The 23,374-nt window shown below is 39.2% G+C and overlaps 4 protein-coding genes across 4 annotated transcripts; all 4 read right to left on the bottom strand.

Annotated features, from left to right (window-relative positions):
• Nucleotides 1–7,751: 7,751 nt before the first annotated feature.
• On the bottom strand, nt 7,752–8,618 carry LOC124461223. Its single transcript, XM_047012784.1, has 2 exons — nt 8,281–8,618; nt 7,752–8,228 (listed from the first exon to the last, which is right to left on the bottom strand). The coding sequence occupies exons 1-2, from the start codon at nt 8,451–8,453 to the stop codon at nt 8,045–8,047; spliced, it is 357 nt and encodes a 118-aa protein (XP_046868740.1). The 5' UTR covers nt 8,454–8,618; the 3' UTR covers nt 7,752–8,044.
• Nucleotides 8,619–9,120: 502 nt separating this feature from the next.
• On the bottom strand, nt 9,121–10,586 carry LOC124461209 (zinc finger BED domain-containing protein 4-like). The gene is made up of 2 exons (XM_047012769.1): nt 9,779–10,586; nt 9,121–9,513 (listed from the first exon to the last, which is right to left on the bottom strand). Exons 1-2 carry the CDS (start codon nt 10,226–10,228, stop codon nt 9,121–9,123), a joined length of 843 nt encoding a protein of 280 aa, XP_046868725.1. The 5' UTR covers nt 10,229–10,586.
• A 128-nt stretch (nt 10,587–10,714) lies between these two features.
• Nucleotides 10,715–11,157, bottom strand: LOC124461224. The gene is made up of 2 exons (XM_047012785.1): nt 11,033–11,157; nt 10,715–10,968 (listed from the first exon to the last, which is right to left on the bottom strand). The coding sequence occupies exons 1-2, from the start codon at nt 11,135–11,137 to the stop codon at nt 10,753–10,755; spliced, it is 321 nt and encodes a 106-aa protein (XP_046868741.1). The 5' UTR covers nt 11,138–11,157; the 3' UTR covers nt 10,715–10,752.
• Nucleotides 11,158–14,640: 3,483 nt separating this feature from the next.
• Nucleotides 14,641–15,915, bottom strand: LOC124461210. Its single transcript, XM_047012770.1, has 2 exons — nt 15,474–15,915; nt 14,641–15,413 (listed from the first exon to the last, which is right to left on the bottom strand). The coding sequence occupies exons 1-2, from the start codon at nt 15,913–15,915 to the stop codon at nt 15,226–15,228; spliced, it is 630 nt and encodes a 209-aa protein (XP_046868726.1). The 3' UTR covers nt 14,641–15,225.
• Between the last annotated feature and the right edge of the window lie 7,459 nt (nt 15,916–23,374).

Consider the following 23,374-nt stretch of genomic DNA (forward strand, 5'->3'; position numbering starts at 1 on the left):
TGTCTACGAAGCCTGAGCATGTACCGACGAGTGTACACATACATATGCAAAACGAGAACATAGCGACTTAAACATGCGTTCATCGTTCTGGATCTCATAGGACCGTACGATTTGCCGACGGGACCACCTTGTACTTATTTCACCATGTGGCAGACTATTTTCGATGCGTAGCGCCACTGCTGCGAGCGAATGTTTTTCGCTCTCGCTGCGGCCGCTATCTGGGGTTCTACGCTGTTCGGCTTTTGCCGAAGTTCTCTGGGGTTCCACACTCAGGCTAGCGTTTGTAATCAAAAATCTTGAGTTTGACGCATCTATGTATGTAAGTTAACTACTCTTAGAATCTGCAGTCGGTCAAGTCAAGCATTCAGCATTATTTATGTAGCGATAATACTGACAATGCTCTTAGATGACGGACTTCTAAGCCGGCGTTCGTGAATAGCGACACTTGCGCTGAATGCAAGAGAGCATTTTGCTCCATCGTTCGGCAATGCATCGAAGTTCGGGATGATCATTAGAATAAGAATAGTTGTAGTTAGTTGTAATTTGGCACTCAATCCGACGCGATTGCGCGGATGATAATTAAACCAAGAAACTCAACCAAGTCCTATTAAAAATTGTATTCTATGGTTATTGATTAAATTTAAAATAAAAGTTCAAGTATTAGCGCATTTTTAACCCATTTATTGAGTTTCACAGTTTAGTTATTGCCATTTATTTTTTTTTATATATCACGGAGTCTGAGGATGCTTGATTTTTGCCCATTCTAAATCAAATCAACCAAATCAGTGCCTACTGGGCTAAGAAGTAACATTTGGGTATGCACATTGTACCTTACTACACATTCTTAAATCGTCATCGTGTATTCTCCTAACTGGCTATTGAAATAGTGTCCAACATATACGTATGTATATCCATACTCATTCATAATTAACACTCATTTAATTCGAAATGATTCATTCGAACTCTAATTACCTGTCATTCATGAATCTCTCTAATAGTAAGTAATATTCAATGATTCTTTTTATTTTGCCCCAAAGAGTTTTAACCATTTTAATAATTTCTTGTTTCTACTTTAATTGTTAACCATTTAAGATTTAAGGGTGACTCACGTTATTGATATATATAAATATCAATATTTTAATAAGATCATTTATACCGACATTTTTTTAAATCATTTCGGATATTAATTTAGGTTCAAAAGTTTTATTACCCAACCTAAATTTATTTCCATAATTATCATAAAACTGTTAGTTTGGATTTTTTGTTTAATTATTTGTCAAGAGTGTCAAAGTTTTATAAATCCGATATCATGTGGCCAGGTTTGAATTCGAATTTTTAGCTTATAAGTAAAGACTCAAGTGCCTTCTTATTATTTCCATATATGGAAAAAATAATATATTTAAATTCATATTACAAAAAACATTCATATATTATTTATATATATAAATAAAAAGCTGTTAATACATATCTAATTTGTTTTCTTGTTGCTTAACTGGATTAGTTTGCTATATAATTTGCAAAATTACACGTACATACACAATTTATTATGTGAGAGCGGGGGAAAGGTATTTAGCACTGTGTTTTCATGTCTCAAATTGGCATAGAGCTTCAAACTAGACATTCTTCTTCATTGTCATCTCGTGGGCAGTACGCAATTGACGCCCCAACTCATTGGGGAAACGTTCAAAGCATTGAAGCAGTGAAAACTGAAAACGAAAGGAAATTTAATCACAAAGTGTTTTGACCAATGATTTGGTGAATAATTTGCTTACCATCTCCTCCAATCACCTGATTGCAGACAAAGCAATAAATACACTTTTAAAAAATGATATATATTGAGTAGTTTGGTTTGTCGGGAAAGGGGGGAACGGTGAGTAACTGAAGGAGGAATGGGATGAGCGTTTGTGTTGGGGCAGTGAGTCACCAAAACTGCCAGGATGGGTGTTTTGTTCCTTTTTCCTTCTCATTGTGTTTATTTCAGTTTTTAGAGATGTGGGCGCTTTCGAAAATTATCGATTTTGCTACTACAAAGTTTCCCATCGCCAAAAGTTTTCCCGTTAGCTTTTTATTCAAATAACTAAAACCAAGCGTGGATTTCTGTGAACCAAAAATATAAAAGCTATATAAAGTGTGTACTATTTTAAAAAAGTTAGTGTTTATATAGTGTGGGAAAAGTGAAGTGAAGTAAGTATTAACGTTTTTTTATTTCCTTATTTATGTACACTGCCAGCCACTTGAATAAGAACACCCGAAAATAGTTTTAATTCGTTCTGGCATGTTAAAACTCTTTATACTCTTGACTTGGCTTTAATTTCTAATCAAAGTTTAATGATTTCCCATGAGAATACATACATAAAGTTTCCAATTTTTAAATTTGTTTAATTAAGAAAAAAAATAATTCTGAATGAAGTACAAAAAAACGATTACGAAACGATATGCTATGAAATTTACATATGTGATAATATTGGATATAAAACCCAAGATCCCAAAATTTGAATGTGATCTGATAAATATAACACAAGTTATAGTCAATATAATAATCGGCTCTGCTCTCAGCTCTGTCGTCAGCGCTGCTTGCTGTCTACTACGTCTTTCGTCATCAACAGAGTACATGCATACACACTAGTGTTGGGTAAAGATTGCTCATTTTGGTGAACATGTTCACTTGTTCTTTTTTTCGAAGTGAGTCAACTCGCTCATTTTGTTCACTTGCTCACTTCATTGCTCAGTTGTTCACTACAGTTGCTCAGTTGTTCTCTACATTGCTCATTTGTTCAGTTGTTCTCTACATTGCTCAGTTGTTCAGTTGTTCTCTACATTGCTCAGTTGTTCAGTTGCTCAGCATAAACATTCTGAGTTTTATTTTGAAAATTACATCTTAAGCATTGTTGTCGATTTTGGTAATATTATTAGTGATAATTTATGATTTTTATTTAACAATAAAAAAAATGTCTTTTTTTTTCAACTAGATGTCCTTTTTATAAATAAAAGTAACGTCCTGCAGTTCGATATATTTGAAGTACAGTTTTATATATTTTTTTTCGACCCCTGCTGAAATAAAATATATCACATTTCATGCTAAATAACATATTTATATTTCAAAACAACATTAAAACAATTTCAAAACAAAAACTTAAGGTAACATGTTTTATAATTCCATTCAGTTGGAATGCTTTGATTCTTATGATTATTAGATGTTAATATAGCTGCTTGCATTGCTAAAAGAAAAAAGGGTCTTATTTGGGAAAACTTCAAAAATTATGATATCCTTACTTGAAATTTACATGTTATTATGCAAAAGCATTAGATTTTCAACATTTTTTGGTTTCAAAAGCGAACGTCTTTTGCGCACCGTTTCGCCTGCGCTTGAAAATATGCGCTCGCATGGCACAGATGTGGCAACTATGCAGAGCCGCTTTAGCATATATGCGTATAGAAGAGGATACTGCGATTTTCGATGATTCCACCATACCAATGGATCATCCTTTCTATTTATGTATTCCTCGGCCAGATATTTGTCCATCTCACGAATTGCTGCTGCCGTGTTGTTGGTGGGCTGGCTGACTTGTTTAAAATTTGTGTCATAATCAGTCCATATGTCGTCCTTGTCTTGCGTTTTGAAATTTAGACTTTCGTTGTTCGGTGAGATATTTTCTGACGAGCTAGCCACTGATCGCAATAAATTTGTTTTAATGTCCGCAACGGACTTTTTAAAGGCCTCCACAGATTTAAAAACCCGTCCCTTGAATCTTGGATCCAGTATGGTGCTCTCCGCATACAAAAAGTTTCCCTCATAGTCTCTGAAGCGTTCGTCCATGTCCACGATAATTTCAGTTATTAATTCATTTAAAGTAGGATTTTTAATGTTTGAACTTATGCTGACCATTTTTTTTTTTGCAGTATGCCAACCAGAACGATTATTTTGGAAAGAGTCACATTATTTTCTGCTGAAATCTCTTCCGTTATTTGGAAAAACGGCTGCAGTATGGGAAGAACTCCATCAATTAGGTCCCAATCCTCAGGTGACAATATTAAATCTGTCCGAGTAGACAGGGCTGCCACAATCGCTTCCTTTAACACTGTCAGTCTTTGGAACATTTTATAAGTGGAGTTCCACCGAGTGGGAACATCTTGCGTTATCTTAAGTTCGGGCAACTTAAACAGAGCTTGCATCTCCCTTAACTTTTTTAATCCGGATGTGCTGCGATTAAAATATTGTGATATAGCTTTAGCTTTAGTTCGCACTCTGGACATCTTCACCAAAGCCTTTTGAACGATCAAATTGAGACAATGGGCGAAACAACGGACATGTTTCCAGTTGCCTATCCGAATAGCACCAGCAATATTGTGTGCGTTGTCTGAAGCTATTGCCGCAACTTTGTTTTCGAGTCCCCATTCTGAAACAATATTTTGAAGAAATCCGCACAGATTTGTGGAGGTGTGAGATTCTTCAAATCCCTGGCAAGCTAACGTGTATGATGTTAGCACTGTAAACTCCGTCTCTATAAAGTGCACAGTGACTGCTAAATAGCTCTCGTTGGTAACGGATGTCCAACCGTCGGTAGTTAAGCAGACCGCTGTAGACGCACTGAGCATCTTCATAATTTTTCATCTTTAATTTTTGGTGCATTCATCTTTAATTTTTGGAATCAATGCATTCGTCAATGTCTTCCTTGTGGGCAACTTATAGCCTGGAGTTTGTGATACGTCGTGAATTAATTTTTGGAACTCGGTTTCCTCCACTATCCGCAAAGCATGATGACCCTTGGCAATCATTTTGACCAATTGTCGATCAATCTGCTGAGATTTGCTCACTGGGACAGGCCTGTGAATAAATGTCGTAATCCTTGGTTGGGCGCTTTGCACAACAACCGAGCTTTCCTCATTTTGGCGGACAACGGGCTCCATAGCTGCCGGGTGTTTACATTTTAAATGTCGGCTTAAATTGCTTTGGGACTTCCAACTCAGAAGGCATTTGCAATAATTGCATTTCGCCTGCTGATTGCCAATGTCCTCAAAATGAGTCCAAATTTCGCTATGTTTTCTTATTAGCGACATTCTGAATTTTTAAAAGTGAAACTGATATGATCGCTAATATGAAAAAAGAACTTGAGACAAAAGAAACGTAGATCGAGCAAGTGAACCAAAAAGATCTAGTGAACCAAAAACAACAAGTGAACCAAAAAGATCTAGTGAACCAAAAAGAACAAGTGAACCAAAAAGATCTAGTGAACCAAAAAGATCTAGTGAACCAAAAAGAACAAGTGAACCAAAAAGATCTAGTGAACCAAAAAGATCTAGTGAACCAAAAAGAACAAGTGAACCAAAAAGATCTAGTGAACCAAAAAGAACAAGTGAACCAAAAAGAACAAGTGAACAAAAATGAGCTAGTGCACTAAAAAGAACAAGTGAGCAAAAAAGAACAAGTGAACAAAAAAGAACAAGTGAGCAAAAAAGAACAAGTGAACAAAAAAGAACAAGTGAACAAAAAAGAACAATTGGAAGAGAACATGTTCAGTTGCTCACTTCACTGAACAACTCTTTTTTGTTCACTCACTCATGAGCAACCCAACACTAATTCACACACAGACGCAACGCTACATAAACTGTATGTGTATGCGTGCGTTGCTTTGCTTTGAGAATACGGAAGAAGAAGAACAAATTGTCAAATAGAGAGTAAAATTGTTTTGTTTGTATATTGATGAATTGAGTTGCAGAAAACCAATTTTGAACATGTAAAATTATTATTACCAAGGACCGCAAGAACTTCGGCATAGCCGATGTTAGCTTCTTTGATATTTTTTCTTTCGATGTCGCCCCCCTAAGTCGGGAAGGGGAATCATCTTAATTTTGCGTTAAAATATTGTAATCTGATGCAGAAGTCTGGTCAAATATACACCAAGGCAGGATAGGATAAATAAATTCTTTTGTTAATTACAATTAAGAATGAACGTAAAAAAAATGAATTGCTGAGTGTTTTTTTTAAAGGGGGGAAATGGGAAGAAAGGGGCACGACGACTCCAGGATGAGGGATATTAGCGAAGTAACAGCATCTGGGAGACGTTGCAGCTAATGTAAAGAAAGAAATACAAAATGATTAGAATTAATTTTATAAAAAATCGAAGTCTTGTCCTGTCGTCTGGTAAACTCTGGGACTAACATATCCAAAATTGTTCTCTCATTTAGAAGTTTTTACGAATCTTTATTACAATTTTATAGACAATTTGTTTTTGTTATTATTACTTAAAGCTACGCATGAACTCTACCAAATCCTGCGGGTCCATCCTCACGACGTAGAGCCAGGAGTCTTTCACGCGGAAGCGTGTTCCAATCCTGGGAATGAAATGTTTATAGTAAATTTCATACAGCGTGTTTTCTACGGTCTCTTTATCGTAGGGCTTTCGTCTGTGAGGGACTGGCTGGTATCTCTTACACACATACTCTCCGTAGTCCCCTTTTATATCTTGTTGTGTTATCATTTTGTTTATTAATAGTATTAGGTTTTATATTTATTAATGTTTTGTTTGTATTTTCCAGGTTCATGCTCGTCGCAGAGTTTGACAGAGGCGTGGTGCTTCTGCTAGATTCGCCATGGTGTTGTCTCGAGTGCCTCTGAGGGAGTGGCTGGCTCTTAAATTTTTTGACAGGTGAGTATTGTTTAAGTTTGGCCAGCTCCTGCTGGTAGATTGGACATCCTTTAAAGCTCGAAATATGATTTCCTTTGCAGTTGACGCAGATCGGATTGGGATTCCTTGCGTGTTGGCACTCCTTGGTGTCGTGTGGGCCAGCGCATTTCATACAGGCGACCTGACTGTGGCAGTAATTTTTGGTGTGCCCAAATGACTGGCATTTATGGCACTGTGCCGGGGTCAGGCGCCTGTTGAATCTTTCAACTTTGATCTGGTAAGGGGCCAGAGATTGTAGGGTAAGTATATTTCTTGCAGCATCATCAGCAGAGGGCTCCAGCTCCATTTCGAATGTGTTGTATGGGATCATTGTGCGATTTTGCCTTAGCACTTTGGCGAATCTTGTTTGGTGGCCGATCCTAGCAAGTTCGGCAGTGATCCAGTCAACTTGTGTCGAGTGGTGGAGTCCTTTTTGTTCTTGTGGCTGGAATGTGTAAAATTGATATTTGTTTTTTTCTAGGTCTGACATTGCAGCTATGTAGTCATCGTTGGTGTAGAAGGTAAGTTTTATTTGGTTTTCTTTTTCAGTTTTAATCGTGTATTTGTCTTTTAGGTTCAGGTTTTTAGTTTTAGTATTAGCTTTATTAAAGTTAAAAAGTTTTAAGTTTGGTTTAAAATTATTATTTGCCTGTTTTTTTAGTTCTTCAGCGATTGTTTTTGTGGGTTTCTTGGCAGTTGTCGAGACGTGTGAGATTGTAGTTTTGTGTGTTAATATTTGTTTACTTTGTTGCTGCTGCTTTGCTTTTGTTTGTTGTTTTTGTTGAGTCAAGTGCAATTTTTGTTTTTGTTGTAACGGTGGTTCTGGATTGTTTTTATTGTTTGTTGTAGCTGTGTGTGTCTCGATAGACTTAAGGTTTTGTTTTATTTTACTAGATTTTACGATGTAGAATAGGCGAAAAGATTTTTTCCAATTGCTTTAGCCTAGCAACAGGAAGCCCGCCAATTTTTTTTTCGGCGTTTGGGCTTTTGATTGGGCAAGGGGCATAGGGGAAGGGCCAACGGTCATCTGAAGGTGACGTTTTAAGTGCCATGTCGGCCTATCTTTCTCTTCTCTTTTGTCCTTATGTGCGTATATGTGTGTGTGTGTTCCGCTTACTGTCTCCCCTATGTAAATGCCGAGGCATACATATATGCATAGGGAGCAAAAAGGGCGCGAGAGAGACCTACATATGTACACATAGAATAATTTTTTCCACGATCACGAAAAATTAACATGTAACACTTAGGACATAAAAATACACAAACAAGGGTTTCTACTTTTAGTCGAGTTTATAGAGAAAGCAGAAATTATAGCACAGTTGCGGCTGGTTTAGTTATTTATCACAGGTTTTGTTTTATTTATGTGTCTGGGTTGGGTTTTAATTGCGCTTTTTAAGGTCCCGCAGTCGGATCCTTTCTTGGTCCTCGTATTGAAGAAGGTATTTTTTGTAAATTCCTGACAGCTTGTTGGAGGGGTACGCCATTAAATTACAATTGAGAGCCACGTTATCCCAATTGGCTGTGTTGTCAAAGCCGCCCCGAGCCTCCACGGAAATAAAGAGACTAAGAAGATACCCATTAGCTGAATTCATACTCATACATGTGAATTACTTACCTGAATAAATCCACACCAGTGTCATCCTGGACTGGCGGTATGGATTTGAAAAAGTTTTTTTTTTGGCCAGCCAAGCTCTGCCACTTGAGCCCACATTGGAGCTCCAATTCCTCAGCTGACTCTGGCTCGAATGTCAGTGGGTATTCTAAGTCCAACTCTTCTGATATCGGCATCTCCAGCACTGGGATGTCGTGCTTCCCTGGTGTACCTGCCGTGTGCTTGCGTAAAACATGTTCAGGCAAATAACGCTAAGTGAATGTTGTGAAGTTGCAGTTGTTTAAGATGCATTTATAGGGCCCTTCATACACCCTGGTGTGCGTCGACAAGTGGCGTTTGAAACATTTTTGTATATTTGTTTGAAATCCACAAGTTTTGCATTTAAACATTTTGGAGGCACCAAAAAAAGTATTTAAAAGAAGTGTTAAAAGAGAAGTGTTAAAAAAACATCATGGCGACAGCGTCTCTAAAATAGGGTTGTGAAAATGTGTAAAAAATATCGTATCGATGATTATCATTGTTAAAATATATTATCAGGTCTTTTGCGATATTTATCACCAAAACATATCGATATATCGGATATTTCTGTTTTTTTTTCTATTTCTCTATAAAAATCTTAAACCCCCCCAAAATAATATTAACTTTAAATGCATTCTAATTTTTGTTTATTAATTAAAAATAAAACAATAAACTTTTTTTAATTAAAGAGATCTTAAGGTTGAAGTAAGGATACAATAAAATAATAAAACTTAAAAGACTTCATTTCATTTTTTAAACAATAAAAAATTAATTACAGGTTTGTAGAGTGGTGTAAGTAAAATTAGATATATATGTAACATGATTTTACCTCCAAAATTCTTTTTTTAAGGATTTCAAAAAAACTCTTTGTTTTATATGAACATCTGTCATGCGGCTTCGCGTGTCGCAGACAACGCATTTTATGGCGGAGGCCAGCCGCTCTGAAGGAACCGAGCTACCTGGTGTTATAAGGTAACTCATGGCCAATTTTGATAACTTCGGTAAAGTGTTTCCCTGGGATTTCCAAAACTCGAAGGGATCTGTCTCCCAGGGAGCGAGTGGTAAATTTAAAAATAGTTTTATTTCTGTATTTTCCATGGCATCTGTATTTGGCTTTATGGCAATTGATCTATTATGGGCCTCTAGGAAGCTTTCGTTTGTTTCTACTTCCCTCATCTCATCAAGTTGTCTTCCGTTTGGACCATTGTCCATTGAGTTCTACAGAAAAAAAGAGAAAATATACTATAGCAAAAATATTTATATAAATGTCAACAATAAATAATTGACTCTAACCCCAAAGTCGATCTTCTCTCAATCTCTTCAAACAATAGATTTAGTTTAATTTAATGTTGTGTTAAAACAAAGATAGTTATTATTATTGTCAAATATATTAGGTTTAGATTAATTAATATTATACTAAAGCTCGTAGTTAAAAGTTAATTCAAAGTGGTGTTAATAATGTTTTTAACATAATTTTACATACTCGTTTTTCAGTGATGTCTGCCGATCCCTCGGTGATAATGTCTTGAATAGCTTCTTGAGCATTGAGCGGCGATAAATATAATTTTTTAAACCGGGGGTCCAACATTGTTGACTTCACCAGTGTTTTGTTGTTTTGAAAAGATTGAAAACGGTCTTCAGAAACTTTTAGTAGAGTTTCTTTAGTAAGTTTTCCTTCAGCCGATTCTACAGTCAATGTACGTATTTTATTTATCAGTAAGGATATTAATGGAATTACCATGCTAACTGTGACGTAGTTTTTACCGCTTATTTTTTCTGTTGCGTTTTTATACGGACTTAGCAAATCACAAAAGTCTTTGCATATATCTATTTCGTGAGCTGTTAGCATGTCTGGCAATCCCTTCATAGAAGTTGATCGTTTTATTAAAACCAATGCTACTTTATTTGAAAGTTTGAGAAAAGAATCAAGCATGTCGAGACACGAATTCCACCTCGTGTCTACACTTTGGACAAGAGTTTTTATTCAACCTTCTGCTATCCCTTCGTCAGCCTGTAACTTTCGCAGCATGTCCATGGCTGCAGGACTGTGTTTGAAATGAGTAACAATTTTCTTCACCTTATCCAAAACTTTTGAGAACGATGCAATATTTTTTACCACATCATCGACAACCAGGTGAATTGTGTGAGCAAAACAAGAGACGTGTTTGCCATTTCCTACAAATAGACGTGACGCTGCTTTCATGTTGTTAGCATTGTCCGTTGTAAGTGTTCTCCACTTATACCGATCTATTTGAAATTCACGGCAAGCAGTCTCCATTAAACTACATATATAGTCGCTAGTGTGTGACTAAATAAAATCAAAGATTTAAGTTATGAATTTTCTTAAAATAAATAAGCATATGACATGACGAAACAGAACACAAGACACATACAGTAAAAAACATTTAAACACGTAGACTTGATAATACAGAACACATAGACAAAAATTACACAAATTTAAAAAAAGCTAACCTGTGACATTCTTGCTGCTTGCAAGCAAACCGCCTGTAGAGAATTATCCTTTATAAAATGTGCAGTTACGGTGAGATACGACCGAGTTGAATTGGTTATAGTGACACTGTCACAGGTGAAAGCTATGTTCTCAACACCTTGGAAAATTGTTCTAACCTTAGCCACACATATGTCGTATTTCTCTTCAATGAGATCTGTTACCTGTAAATTAGATTTAAAGGGAAACAAATATATTCAAATTTCTAATTAAATCCTAAGCACTTACCTTGAAACGGCTTGGAATTTTGTATTTTGGTACACAAATTTGTAACAAATTACAGAGGCCTTCCTTTTCAACACCACGTACAGACAGGTTGTCTTTGCAAATCATATAAACTATTGCTGCCGTAATATCATTATGCTTATCTAAAATTAAAAAAAAAAGGGTTTAAATAAAATTATATTCAAAATATAAAATAAGAGAATGTTTACCTTTAGTAGACGCCGAACACTTAAACGCGTTCTCAATAGATGTTTGTCCATCAGAATTGTGGTTTAGCTTATCTGGTTTATTCGGTTTCTGAATAAGAAAATTAGAAAATTTATATGTACAAATATTATTCCAAAGCTTGTTGTTGGTTTTTGAATATAATTAATTTTTAAGCGAAAAGTTTGTATTTGGCGAAACATTCACATACACGTATACACACATACATAAGAATATAGAGGCCTAGTGACGCGCGCACACACACACTGTCAAAAATTTGCGCGGCAAAATTCCTGAGACTTTTCTGGCATTACATATTTCTTACCTTAACACATGTTGAATGCGCTTCCGGGTGCTTGTTCCTCAAGTGTGACAGGAGATTACTAGTGTTACCACTTGATTTGATAACTTTTGCACAAAGGCTGCAGGTGGCATTTCGTGCGTTTATTTTTATATAAAAGTTTTTTGCCGCGCTCATCTTTCTTTAAGATTTCTAAGTGAAGTGTGACCAGCCATAATATCAAAAAATATATTTCCAAATAATATCGATATGCGATATATCAGAGGAAAAAAATATTTCGATATAAATATATTTTTTTTTTTTTAAATATCGATATATTTTTATTTTGATATATTATCAACAACCCTACTCTAAAAGCTTTAGAGCTTTTAAATTCAAAAAGAAGCTTTTAAAATCAATCGTTTAAAAGGAAACTTTTAAAACTCTTATTAAAAAGAAGAAGAATCACTAAGCGTCACCTTCGCTATATAAAGATAAATATATAAATATATATATATACTAGCTGACCCGGCAAACGTTGTTTTGCCTTTTTCAAATATCTAATATCTAAGTTACTATAAGTGTATGGGGATGAAGTTATAGTCAAAAACGTTATAAACAACTGAAGTACGATTTATTTATTGTTAAAAATGACAGTTAATAAAAATACAGATTATTCGCTAAGCGCAATAGAGTGCACAGTATTTTTTGTTAGGCCATCTTTAGCCAATATAAACAAACTTGATGGTTTCCCGACGCGAGAACATGCCACATATAGTTGTCCGTGGGAAAAGCATGGTGTTTCCAAATCTAAACCACATACAGACAACGTTTGGCTTTGCGACTTATTGATTGTCATCGCAAATGCCAATCTAATTGGGAATTGAATGCGTTTGAATTCAATTGGCACATCTGTAGGAATCATGGGGATTCGTGGCAACAATATATTTTCATCTTGAAACTTGCCATTTAAAATGGTGGCCTCAATCACGTTCTTCACTAATTTTTTAATAACCAATCGTGTGCCATTGCACAGCCGTGGTGGGTTCAAGTTACGGAGCAAAATCACCGGAGATCCTACTTTCAATTGTAAGTGGTGCGGTGGCATGCCTGGCAAATCCAAGGAATTCAAAACTTCTACTGGGTAATTTACAGCTTCGATAGTATTGCAAACTATATCAACAGATTTGTATGACACAGAGTCTGTTGGCAACAATTGTTGTATCTTGAAATTTAATCCATGAACGTCCACATTTTTCGCTGCTAAAATGGCTCTTTCTGCCAGCCACTCAAGATTTATATATTGTGTGTGTACATCGGGAAATATACAGTCGATGAGAACATCTTGCGGTATATTCATGTACGGCAACTTTCCCATTGCCAATATCTAATAGCTGTTTCGAAAAAGTTTCCTGAAAAGATCCTGAAGCGTTTGAACGCGCATGTTCACCGTCAGTTGTACTCGTTCAACATTACGCCACAGTCGGGACGATTTGAGGCAAGCATTAATTTCATCAGCGTATGTTGATCGTGGAATAACGGGAAGTGTTTGTCCAAAATCACCTGAAAGGAGTAACAAAGTGCCTCCAAATAGTTTGTCGTTGTTTTTTATATCTTTCATTGTCCTATCCAATGCCTCCAGCGAATGCTTATGTGCCATGGTGTATTCATTCCAGATAATAATTTTACACTGTTTCAGCACAGTGGCCATGGATGATTGTTTTTTAATGTTACAAACTGCATCTGGGTTATTTTGAATATTCAGTGGCAGCTTAAATGCCGAATGAGCTGTTCTGCCTCCATCTAATAAAGTAGCTGCAATGCCAGATGATGCAACAGCTAATGCGATGCCTTTTTTTGCTCGTATCTCGGCAAGAAGTAATGAAATAAGGAATGTTTTGCCAGTTCCTCCTGGTGCATCCAAACAAAAAATCCCCTTGTCCTGCCGAAACTCCCTCCATAATGCGGTCGTAAATTACTTTTTGTGCATCATTTAATAGTGGAACATTGCGAGTAACAATCGCTGCCATTTCAATAGAATTGTACTGCAGTTCACGATTCATATCTGTGTCAATTAAATGAGATGCACTTCGATTTGGTGAGCTCATACCGAAATGACTGATTGGTAAATTCGCAATGACAATGCAAAGATCCTTAATAGCAATCAATGCTTTATTGTACATTTCGTCACTGAATGATATCGTAAGGTCGTTCCGTCTTGTACGATGTTGATACAATATATCATCAGTCATTGAATCTTTGTGATTATCCCACAAAATTTGTGCTCGGGCCGGGAAACATGTAGTCAGTACAATAGCAAATAGTAATCGAATTTGTATTCCTGTGCAGTTTAATGCTGCTTCAGCAAGCATACTGTCCCAATGATTGTCGTCTTCTAGCAAGCCTAGTGCAAGACATGCATCTTTATACGTTGGATACTGTTGTCCGTTTACTTCACGTATAGCTTGAAATGACAATGGTCCGGTGACATTAACCAACAACAGTCGTAGATAAAAGCATTCGGTCTGCCTTGGATGGACTGTATATACACGACCCAAATTATTTGACTTAAATAAGCCGGGGCACGCCTCAACTGGTGTGCCTTGCTTGCGGGGCATCCATTTTTTCGATTGAGCCCATGTAAAATATTAAGGTATTTCTGAATACTTCAGTGTTTGTGCGAAAACACCAAAAGCATCTGCACGATTACACAATGCAAAAAATTCGGTGAGCGTAGTTTTTGGTGGATTTACAGCTTGATGAAGCGCTGTTTCGTTCGTGAAAAATACGCGCTGACCGTTTTCAAGGTGGACAGCTAAATGCATAACTGCTGGATCTCGTTCATGAATCGGGAAACCGAAGATACGCCAGACAGCTTCATTGGAGCTGATATACCGGCCAGTTTGGTAATTCGTTATTTCGTCATTTTGATTTAACGGAGGAGCACTGTTAGTAGTATTTTCAATTCTAATTACAGCCATATCACTTCCTTTATTTACATACTTGCAAATATTCTTAATGCTCTTCACCGAACTGCAGAACTCAACATTTATATGAACACTGTATGTTTTGCTCAGTAGAGGTGAATATGGCACCACCCACCGATTATCAATATCAATATCTACGTTGTTGATAGTTTTAATGAATGATTGTCCGCCATTTTCGGTACTCCTTGGACGATATATTGGATATCCGTCTACATTTGTAACCGTATCGTTGATGAAATCTTTAGGAAAACGCTTTGTACATTTTCCGTCTACCATGCAAGGCGATGAACGATTCAGATCTCCGCAAGGGCCATGAATCATGTTTGCAGTAACAATATCAAACAGTAATTGATCAGTGGATGGATCTGGAATCTCTGCAGAAATTAAACTATCGATGTCATCAGGGCGTATTTTATGGATAAACCAAATCAAGATGTGAGCATGAGGTAATCCTCGCTTTTGCCACTCAACCGAATACATCCAACAACGTGTAGGGCCAAATACATGCAATTTTGTAATAAAGCTTATTAGAGACTTTAATTTTTGTTTGAACACACGTGCTGTAATGTCATGACGATGTATTGCACTTTGTCCAGGTAATAATAACGATGTAATTTCCTGCCATTTTGGATTACATGTAAAAGTAATAAAAAAGCACGGTCGTCCATATTCACGTACGAAGGTCATAGCATCCTGTATGTATTCTTGCATGTGACGTGGACTACCTATGTACGATAATGGTAGGATGACAGAGTTACCGATTTCGGCAGTATCAGCGTTCCTGGCAAAATTGTTCCCATAAATTGTTGGCAAAGCTCACGACATCGTAGAATGATATTATCCTGACCACGTCTAATCAACAACCGAAACGAATAGAAATCCTTTGAGCTAATATTCTTGTTTGTTTCGGTTCCTATTATAGTATATCCATGTATTAATTGAAGAGTTTTCATATTCTTAATGAATGAATTACCTGTTACCGGATCTCGTTGCTTAAGGTTTATGCAATATCCGTCTTGTCCCTTCCAAAAAATGAGTGGATATTGGAGAGCATCATATAAACGATGGGTATCAGGAATGGACTGAAGAGAATTATTTCTTCTTCGAATCACGATTTGTCGCGTAGCTGTATGGTCGCCAACCATGATTCCAGCCACGTCGTCAACAACAGGTGCGTTGAATCGACGTATATGCCCTCCAGCTGGTGTTCTATCAGGATTGATGAAAATAGCGTGATTGTCACTTTGTAGCTTATGCATATGTGATTTGAATAATTTCAACAATTCGTTGTGCTCATTTAACAGAGCGTCCAGCTCGCTGACAATGCGCGTTGCAAATGGTGAATTGAGGTGATTATTGTTGCAACGTGTATTCACGCGATTGGCGAGTGCCCGTTCGAAGTCCTCGCCACCCATAAAGTAAATTTGTAAAAATTTATAAGGTTCGTTTGGCATTAGTAGTAATGCCGACTTTGTGGTAAATTTGGCCTTTGATTTTGAATGTGGAATTAAATTGTTGACCATTTGCAGCAGTATTTTTAACTATTTCCGTTGCTCCGAACGATGTCATTTGAAAACATGAATTGAATTGACGAATTGAACGCAAGAACAGCGAAGAATTTGGATCAGTACCAATAAGGAGGCCGTGCAATGGTTCCGGCGGTGTTTCAATTTCTGGAAGTTTCACTTTTCCTGATGAGCAACACATCCCAATTGGCTCATTTTTAAATTTAAGGGCTTGACAGTGCGGTCATTCCTTGTCCAATGTACCAATTACCACTTTGGAATGAGCGTAATATTCAACATCAGTCTCATACTGAAATGCTAGTCGAAGAAATGAATGTGATGTAAATGCTCGAAGTACTTGTTGATGTTGGTCAATCCCTCTACGTCTGTTGGCTACGAATCTGCGCGCTTCTCTTCGTTCCAATTGTCTTTGTTGGTTTCGCTCATCTCGTACCTCTTGTAATTGTGATGCACGTAACTGCGCCATTCTTACACTGACATTGCATTACTTTGTTGCCTTTCTGTATCTGATCTTATTGCTCTTCTATCTTGCATGCCTCTAGATCTGTTTGTTTGACGACTCAAATTAGCCCCCCTGCGTGTTCGTGGCATTGTTGTAATAAATCAAGTTGGAAAACTGATTGGTGTATAACGTGTATTATTTTCTTGATCAATAATTAGCGCAGCGAGTTCGGTCGCACTCGAGCTGTAACAACGACTGAACTCGAGACGCACAATTCTTGTGCGCGCCTTCCACCGAACCACACTCGGCGACAGCGACAGAACGCTGGCGCCCCGCTAAAACGGTTCTTCTTTAACCACAAATGCGCCGCCATAATGATGAAATTACTATTATTGTGAAATATCCGAAAACACAAACACACACTCTCACACTCACGCACCGACATATATGTATTTTGCTCATAACATGAGAACACTGAAAGCTGAGTGAAAAATTGTGAGAGGACAACGCATGCGACAGAAGCCGATTTTTGCATTCTTCTTTCTGTCGCATCCGCAAACGTTTCTTGCTTGTATGCAAGTATTAGTGTGTTAAACAAATAAACATTTATTAAAATTATTTAATTATTTATTATTTGGGTATAAAAAATAGATGTTGGCCGATTCTCAGTCCTACACGATCTGCATAAAAAATTTTGTGAGAATCGGTCGAGCCGTTTCGGAGTAGTTTGGTAACAAACACCACACTCGAGAATTTTATATATATAGATGTGGTCGGAAACGTCTCCTTCTCTGCGTTACAAACATCTGACCAATTTTATAATACCCTCTGCAAGGGTATAAAAATAGCCAAATGCCTCGTCATCTAATTAGTGACGCGCATGAATGGATTAACGAGATTCCTACTGTCCCTAGTCTTGTTTGGGCTGTCGTTGCATGCGGGTGTGTCGCGGTGTTTCAGTTGCGAATTCGAACGCAAAACAAACAGTGAAAAGTACAAGACAGAGACACCGATTAAAACGGTGCAGTGCCCACTTTGTAGTAAACAAGTGGATTAGTGTGCCAAGCAACGGTAACTTGTTTACCAGTTGTGCCTGTACGTGTGAGTGAGATTGCGAGTGTGTGTGTGAGCACGTGCTCAAGTACAGTGGACACTCGATAAGAGTGCGAATACAGTGTGCCCTCGCTAAAAGGGCCAGAAGTGTTATTCGGCGTGCGTGAGCCGATTTTTCGGGCGTGCATTTTCGAATTTTTTCTTGGCACGAACTATTCGTGAAAAGCCGTCGTCATGGACGGAACCATGAAACGTAGTGGTTGAAAGCGCCCGCAGTGCTACGTTGTGCGTCGAGTCGGCCGCGGAGTCGATGAATGTCACCGGTAGTGACACCATTGACGAGTCGGGCGCCGAAATGACGGTCGTCGTCGGAAAGCGGGAGAAGAAGGCGCGAAAGGCGAAGGCTCGCTCGGCTCGTTCGTCGGCGGTGCTGGAGCAAGTCGCCCCCGTCCCGAAAAAGCCGCATCTGGACAGCGTGTCCATGCCCGCCCCCCGTGAAGCCAGCCAAACGCGAGGCTGCCGCCGCTGCTGATTCTCCTGAAGCTGTTGAAAGTCCAGCCGCTGGACCAGCCGAGACGGAGATACCGCGAAGCGAAGCGTGGCGAATCGTCACCGGTGGCTCGTCTGCGATTCTCGCAGAGATTGGCGCCTCAGGGCAAGCCATAAGAAATGCCATGGTTGGCATGGAGCCAGTGGCTGCATCGCAGCTATCGTCTGCCATAAGAAGATTGGAGGAGTTGCCGACATCGCTGACCCTCAGGAACGCTCTGTTGGAAGCGGCAGCGAGCAAACCTGCTGCACAGCCGCCCACCACCCCTGATGCTGCGCACATCGCTGCGTACAATGCTGCCTTCCCCGCGGTCACCACCAGAGCTGCTGCCGTTGTCCCCGTCCCCGGAGTGCCGGTCGCCGGGCCAAGGATCAGCAAGCCAGATGACACATGGTCCGCGGTGGTCACGAGTCGGGACCCGAACGTGTCCAGCAAGCAAGTGGCCGAGCGGGTGATGAAGGAGGTCGCACCGACGCTGGGAGTGCGTGTACACGAAGTACGCGAACTCAGGAGCGGAGGCGCTGTCATCCGCACGCCGTCGGTTGTGGAAATACAGCGGGTGGTAGCGAACAAGAAGTTTGCAGAAGTTGGACAGAACGTTCAACAGAAGAAAGCGGCAAGACCTTCCCTGAAGGTCAAGGAGGTTGACACCAAACTCACCCGGAGGTCTTCATGCAGCAGTTGTATGAAAACAACTTCAAAGAGATGACGGTAGAGTCCGGACGCATGCTTTGTCTTCAGCCGGAAGGACTTTGGTTTTGGACTTCACGCTGGATTCTTGCTGACTGGCCATGGATCGCTGAATGCATTTCTGTATGAGAGAAGTCTGAGTAGGACGCCTACATGTCAATGTGGTGCGCAGTGCGAAGACTGGCAGCACGTGCTAGTGGCTTGCCCACTCTACACAGATTTGCGAGACCTTGATCGACTTGGTGTTAGAAGGAAGGATACCCGCTGGGACTTTTCCCGGGTCCTGGACAAACCGGATGTTGGAATTGTTTGCGAAAGCGGCATTTAAAAGGCGGCGACGAATGACACAGGTTCAACCAGTACCGGGTCGGACGGGCCAAAATTGGTAGCAGTACCTCACACACACTGCAAAGCCATACCAGAGTGCTTCAATGTGGCAGATGAACCCCCATCGAGGTGACTCGGGGATGATCCATACCTTGTTCAGGTGAACAAAAATGGCTAGTAGTTTCGACTGCGAACAGCCCGCCAAAGCTGCTAATCTGGTAAACGAACCCCATGAATGGCGAGTCGGGGATGATCCATTCCATGTTCGTGTTGAACTAAAATGGCTAGTAGTTTCGACTGCGAACAGCCCGCCAAAGCTGCATTCTGGTAGATGAACCCCATGAGGGGCGAGTCAGGCATGATCCATTCCCTGTTCGTGTTGAACAGAAATGGCTAGTAGTTTCGACTGCGAACCGCCCGCCAAAGCTGCAATTTGGTAGACAAACCCCATGAGGGGCGAGTCAGGGATGATCCATTCCATGTTTGTGTTGAACAGAAATGGCTAGTAGTTTCGACTGTGAACCGCCCGCCAAAGCTGCAATTTGGTAGACAAACCCCAGAGGGGGGAGTCGAGGACGATCCATTCCGTGTTGTCGAGGACACATATGGCTAATATGGGATGGGCTAGTGGCCCAAGGCTAGCCCCCTTGTGGGAGGTCGTAGTGACTGTGGTTTGATACCCAAATGCGGGGAGAGTTATTGGACTCAGCGTGGAGTTGCGTTGCACAACCGGGTACCCATAGATCAGCAGAGGTTTTAGATGGGCCTCGCTCCTTACCCAGGGGGAATGTCATGTCCGACAGCATGGCACTCAATAGGCACTGACGAGATGCTCCAATAGCAGTATCTCTGAAGGGCGTTGGTTGACGCATTGTTTTGACCCGCTGTACTATATGTCACAGATGTGGCATATTAGAGTACCGTGGTTGTAAACCCTATTAAGGGGTACACGTCATGTTAAATAAATTCGACTTCATACCATTTTACCCTATGTGTGTATGGTATAAAAATGAGACACCCAACTTTACTGTTGACGGTCAGACAATATGATGTGCCCCACCTCATAAAATCGTCCCTTAGCAAGTAATTGCCGCAAGAATGTGCCTAAAATTATCCAAAAAACACATATACCTTAATTCATTTGAGAAGAAGTGAAATATGCAACACAGGTATTTAGCCAAACAGTTGCTCCTGCATTCAAGATTCAAGATATTTATATAGTTTTTTATATTTCATAAAAATTTAAAACTCAAAGACCCACAAGATAATTTTTATACCCTTGCAAAGGGTATTATAAAATTGATCAGATGTTTGTAAAACACAGAAGGAGACGTTTTCGACCCCATAATGTATATATATTCTTGATCAGCATGAGAAGCTGAGTTGATATAGGCATGTCCGTCCTTCTGTGCGTATGCATATTACTCAGCCATTTTAAGAGCTATTGGGATTTGAGCTACTTAAAACCCGGGAAAAATAAAGTATGAAAATTGTCAGGATCGGACCACTATATCATATAGCTCTAGAAGAAAAATATTTAAGTATCCCCATGAAATTTACTAATATGATAGTATTGGATATAAAATCGGATAAATAGAACAGAAGTTACAGTCAATATAAATTGGTTCAAGCTGCCGGCAGCGCTGCTTGCTGCCTACTACGTCATCATCAAATTAATAGAGCACATGCATACGCACACACAGACGCACCGCTAGACGAACTGGATGTGTATGCGTACCGTGCTTTGGTTAGGTAGTGATGGAAAAGAAAAATTGTAGTAAAAAGAGTAATAATGTTTTGTTTGTGTGTTCATGAATTGAGTTGCAGGGAAAGAAATTTCAAAATGTAAAAATATTGCCTAGGACTGCAAGGGTATAGTATATAAACGTCGGCATATCCGAAGCTAACTTTTTTGAAATTTTATTTTTATAACAAATAAAAGAAATAGAGAACAACTTTTTCGACGATTTCGAGCTGGGAATCGAACTAGGGACAATTCTGCTCCGCCAAGCGAACAGTCTATCGGCACAGCCACCGAGATACATACGTAGATGATGCCAATATTTATTGATATTCCTTCCACAGGGGAATATCCTATTCGCATTGTCGCTGTTTTGTCGAAAATTAAAAACTTTGGTCGAGCGAGCTATTGAAATGCGATGTTGTACAACTTCACGTCACACACACACTACGAAGCCTGAGCATGTACCGACGAGTGTACACATACATAGACAGAACGAAATTACAACCCTGCAGTACCCGTCGCCGGGGAATTGCCAGGGATTCCCCGGGGACAAGCGACATGTCCCCGGGGACAAACTGGCGACACTCCCATTAAAAATGCGGTGACATTTAATATTGCATGTCGTAGCTTTCAAGACCGGAACGACAACCCAGCGACAGTTGTCGCTCCAGTCGCCAAGACAAATGTCCAAATGTCTTGCCGAACGCCGGGACAAACAAGCATTGTGTCGCCGCTTTGTCGCTTTTGTCCCTCTAGTCGCCGTGAACATGACCATTGAGCGACAATTGTCCCTCTAGTCGCCGGCGACCAGAGCGACTAATAGACAGCCTGGCGACCAGAAGGACAAATGTCGCTCAATGGTCTTGTGCACGGGACGATTAAATAAGTGGTCAGTTATTAGTTGTCGGTTTACTTTTTTTTCATGCATAGGACCGTACGATTTGCCGACGGAACCACCTTGTACTTATTTCACCATGTACGCATCTATGTATGTATTCTATGGTTAGTGGCAATATTTTTGCTCGATTTTTTGGCGACATGTCGCCGCAAGTTCCGTTGAACACACGAGCGACTTTGTCTTCAGCGAAAATTCCGGCGACAAATCGAGAGAATATGCGAGGCGCTGGGCAGTGTTGCCATTTTGGCTTATTTTACGCTAGATCTGGATTATTTCAAAATGAAATAGCTTGGAAAGTGGTTAAAATGCTTATAGCTTGAAATCTAGCTTATTTCAAAATTCAAAAAGCTTATTTTGGCTTTAAAAAAATTTCTACATAAAGATTTTTTTTAGAGATTATAAAGTATTTGATCATTTAAAGGGGCAAATCAAACTAAAATAATATTTCTCGAAGACTTTTGGTATTTTGTGCAATTTTGTGCCTAAATTTATGGTTATATTTGGTCATTCTACAGCTATATTGAGCGATATTAAGTTTGAGAAGATGCCGAAAGTTACTTGTGGACTACTTTTAATGAATTTAAGGAGTGGCTGCGCAAAGTCCCAACAGACCCCACAAAACCATATTGCTCCTTTTGTAAAGCGACACTTGGGGCTAAACTATGCAAATTGCGGCAGCATGCCGCTACCAAAAAACATGTCGCGTGCATGCAAGGCAATACGCAAACAAACAAAATTTAATTTGTTCCAAAGTCATTTAAAACAGAGGAACAAGAGGTTGCATTGTGTTAATATATTTGATATATATCAATAAAATAAAATTTATTTTAAATGTTATACACCAAGTGTTTTTATAGTTAGCTTATTTTTAAGCTTTTTTTTTTAATATTTAGCTCATTCTAGCTTATTTTTTCCTTAAATCTAGCTTATGGTGACTCCAAATTTCTGGCGACACTGGCGCTGGGACATTAGGAAATAACATAAGGTGGTCCCGTCGGCAAGAGACATACACTTAACGTATGCTTGCAATAAGTGCGAGTGAAAGGAATAGTATTCTGAGTGTCTATTGAGGGTGAGCGAGATGGTGATGTGAGTGAGTAAACGTGCACTAAAGTTAAGTGTATACTTTGGTAAGCTTCGGCTTCCGACGAGACCACCTTATGTTATTTCTCCATGGTCGTGAGCAGCGCTGCTGCCGACGGGACTACCTTGTACAGGTATCCCTCGTATAACGCGGTCTTATACAACGCGTTTTCGATATAACGCGATTTGGAAAAATTAGGGGTTTCAGTACAACGCGAAACTTAGGCTTATATAACGAAGAAGGAGAAAATACATAATTCACTCTGAAGCGCATACGAGAGGGTTTAAGTTTGGTTGAGAAAATGAAATCTTTCTTTACAACTAATGATCCTTCGCTGGAGAGATCCAGCAAAATAATAAGGGAAATAGATATTAATCTAGCATCTTATTACGAAATTGAAAAGGAGCTTAAAAAAATCACCCACCAAAAACTGAAAACAGATTTTGCAATTATAAAACCAGCAGAAGAACCACAAGGTCCCACAACTAGTTTCTTATCCAATAGCGAAAACTATGTTGAAGAAATATCTTCTGATGAAGCTATTGCTCCCCCAAAACGGC

Source organism: Drosophila willistoni, unplaced genomic scaffold (genome assembly GCF_018902025.1).
Source record: "Drosophila willistoni isolate 14030-0811.24 unplaced genomic scaffold, UCI_dwil_1.1 Seg271, whole genome shotgun sequence".
Taxonomy (NCBI): domain Eukaryota; kingdom Metazoa; phylum Arthropoda; class Insecta; order Diptera; family Drosophilidae; genus Drosophila; species Drosophila willistoni.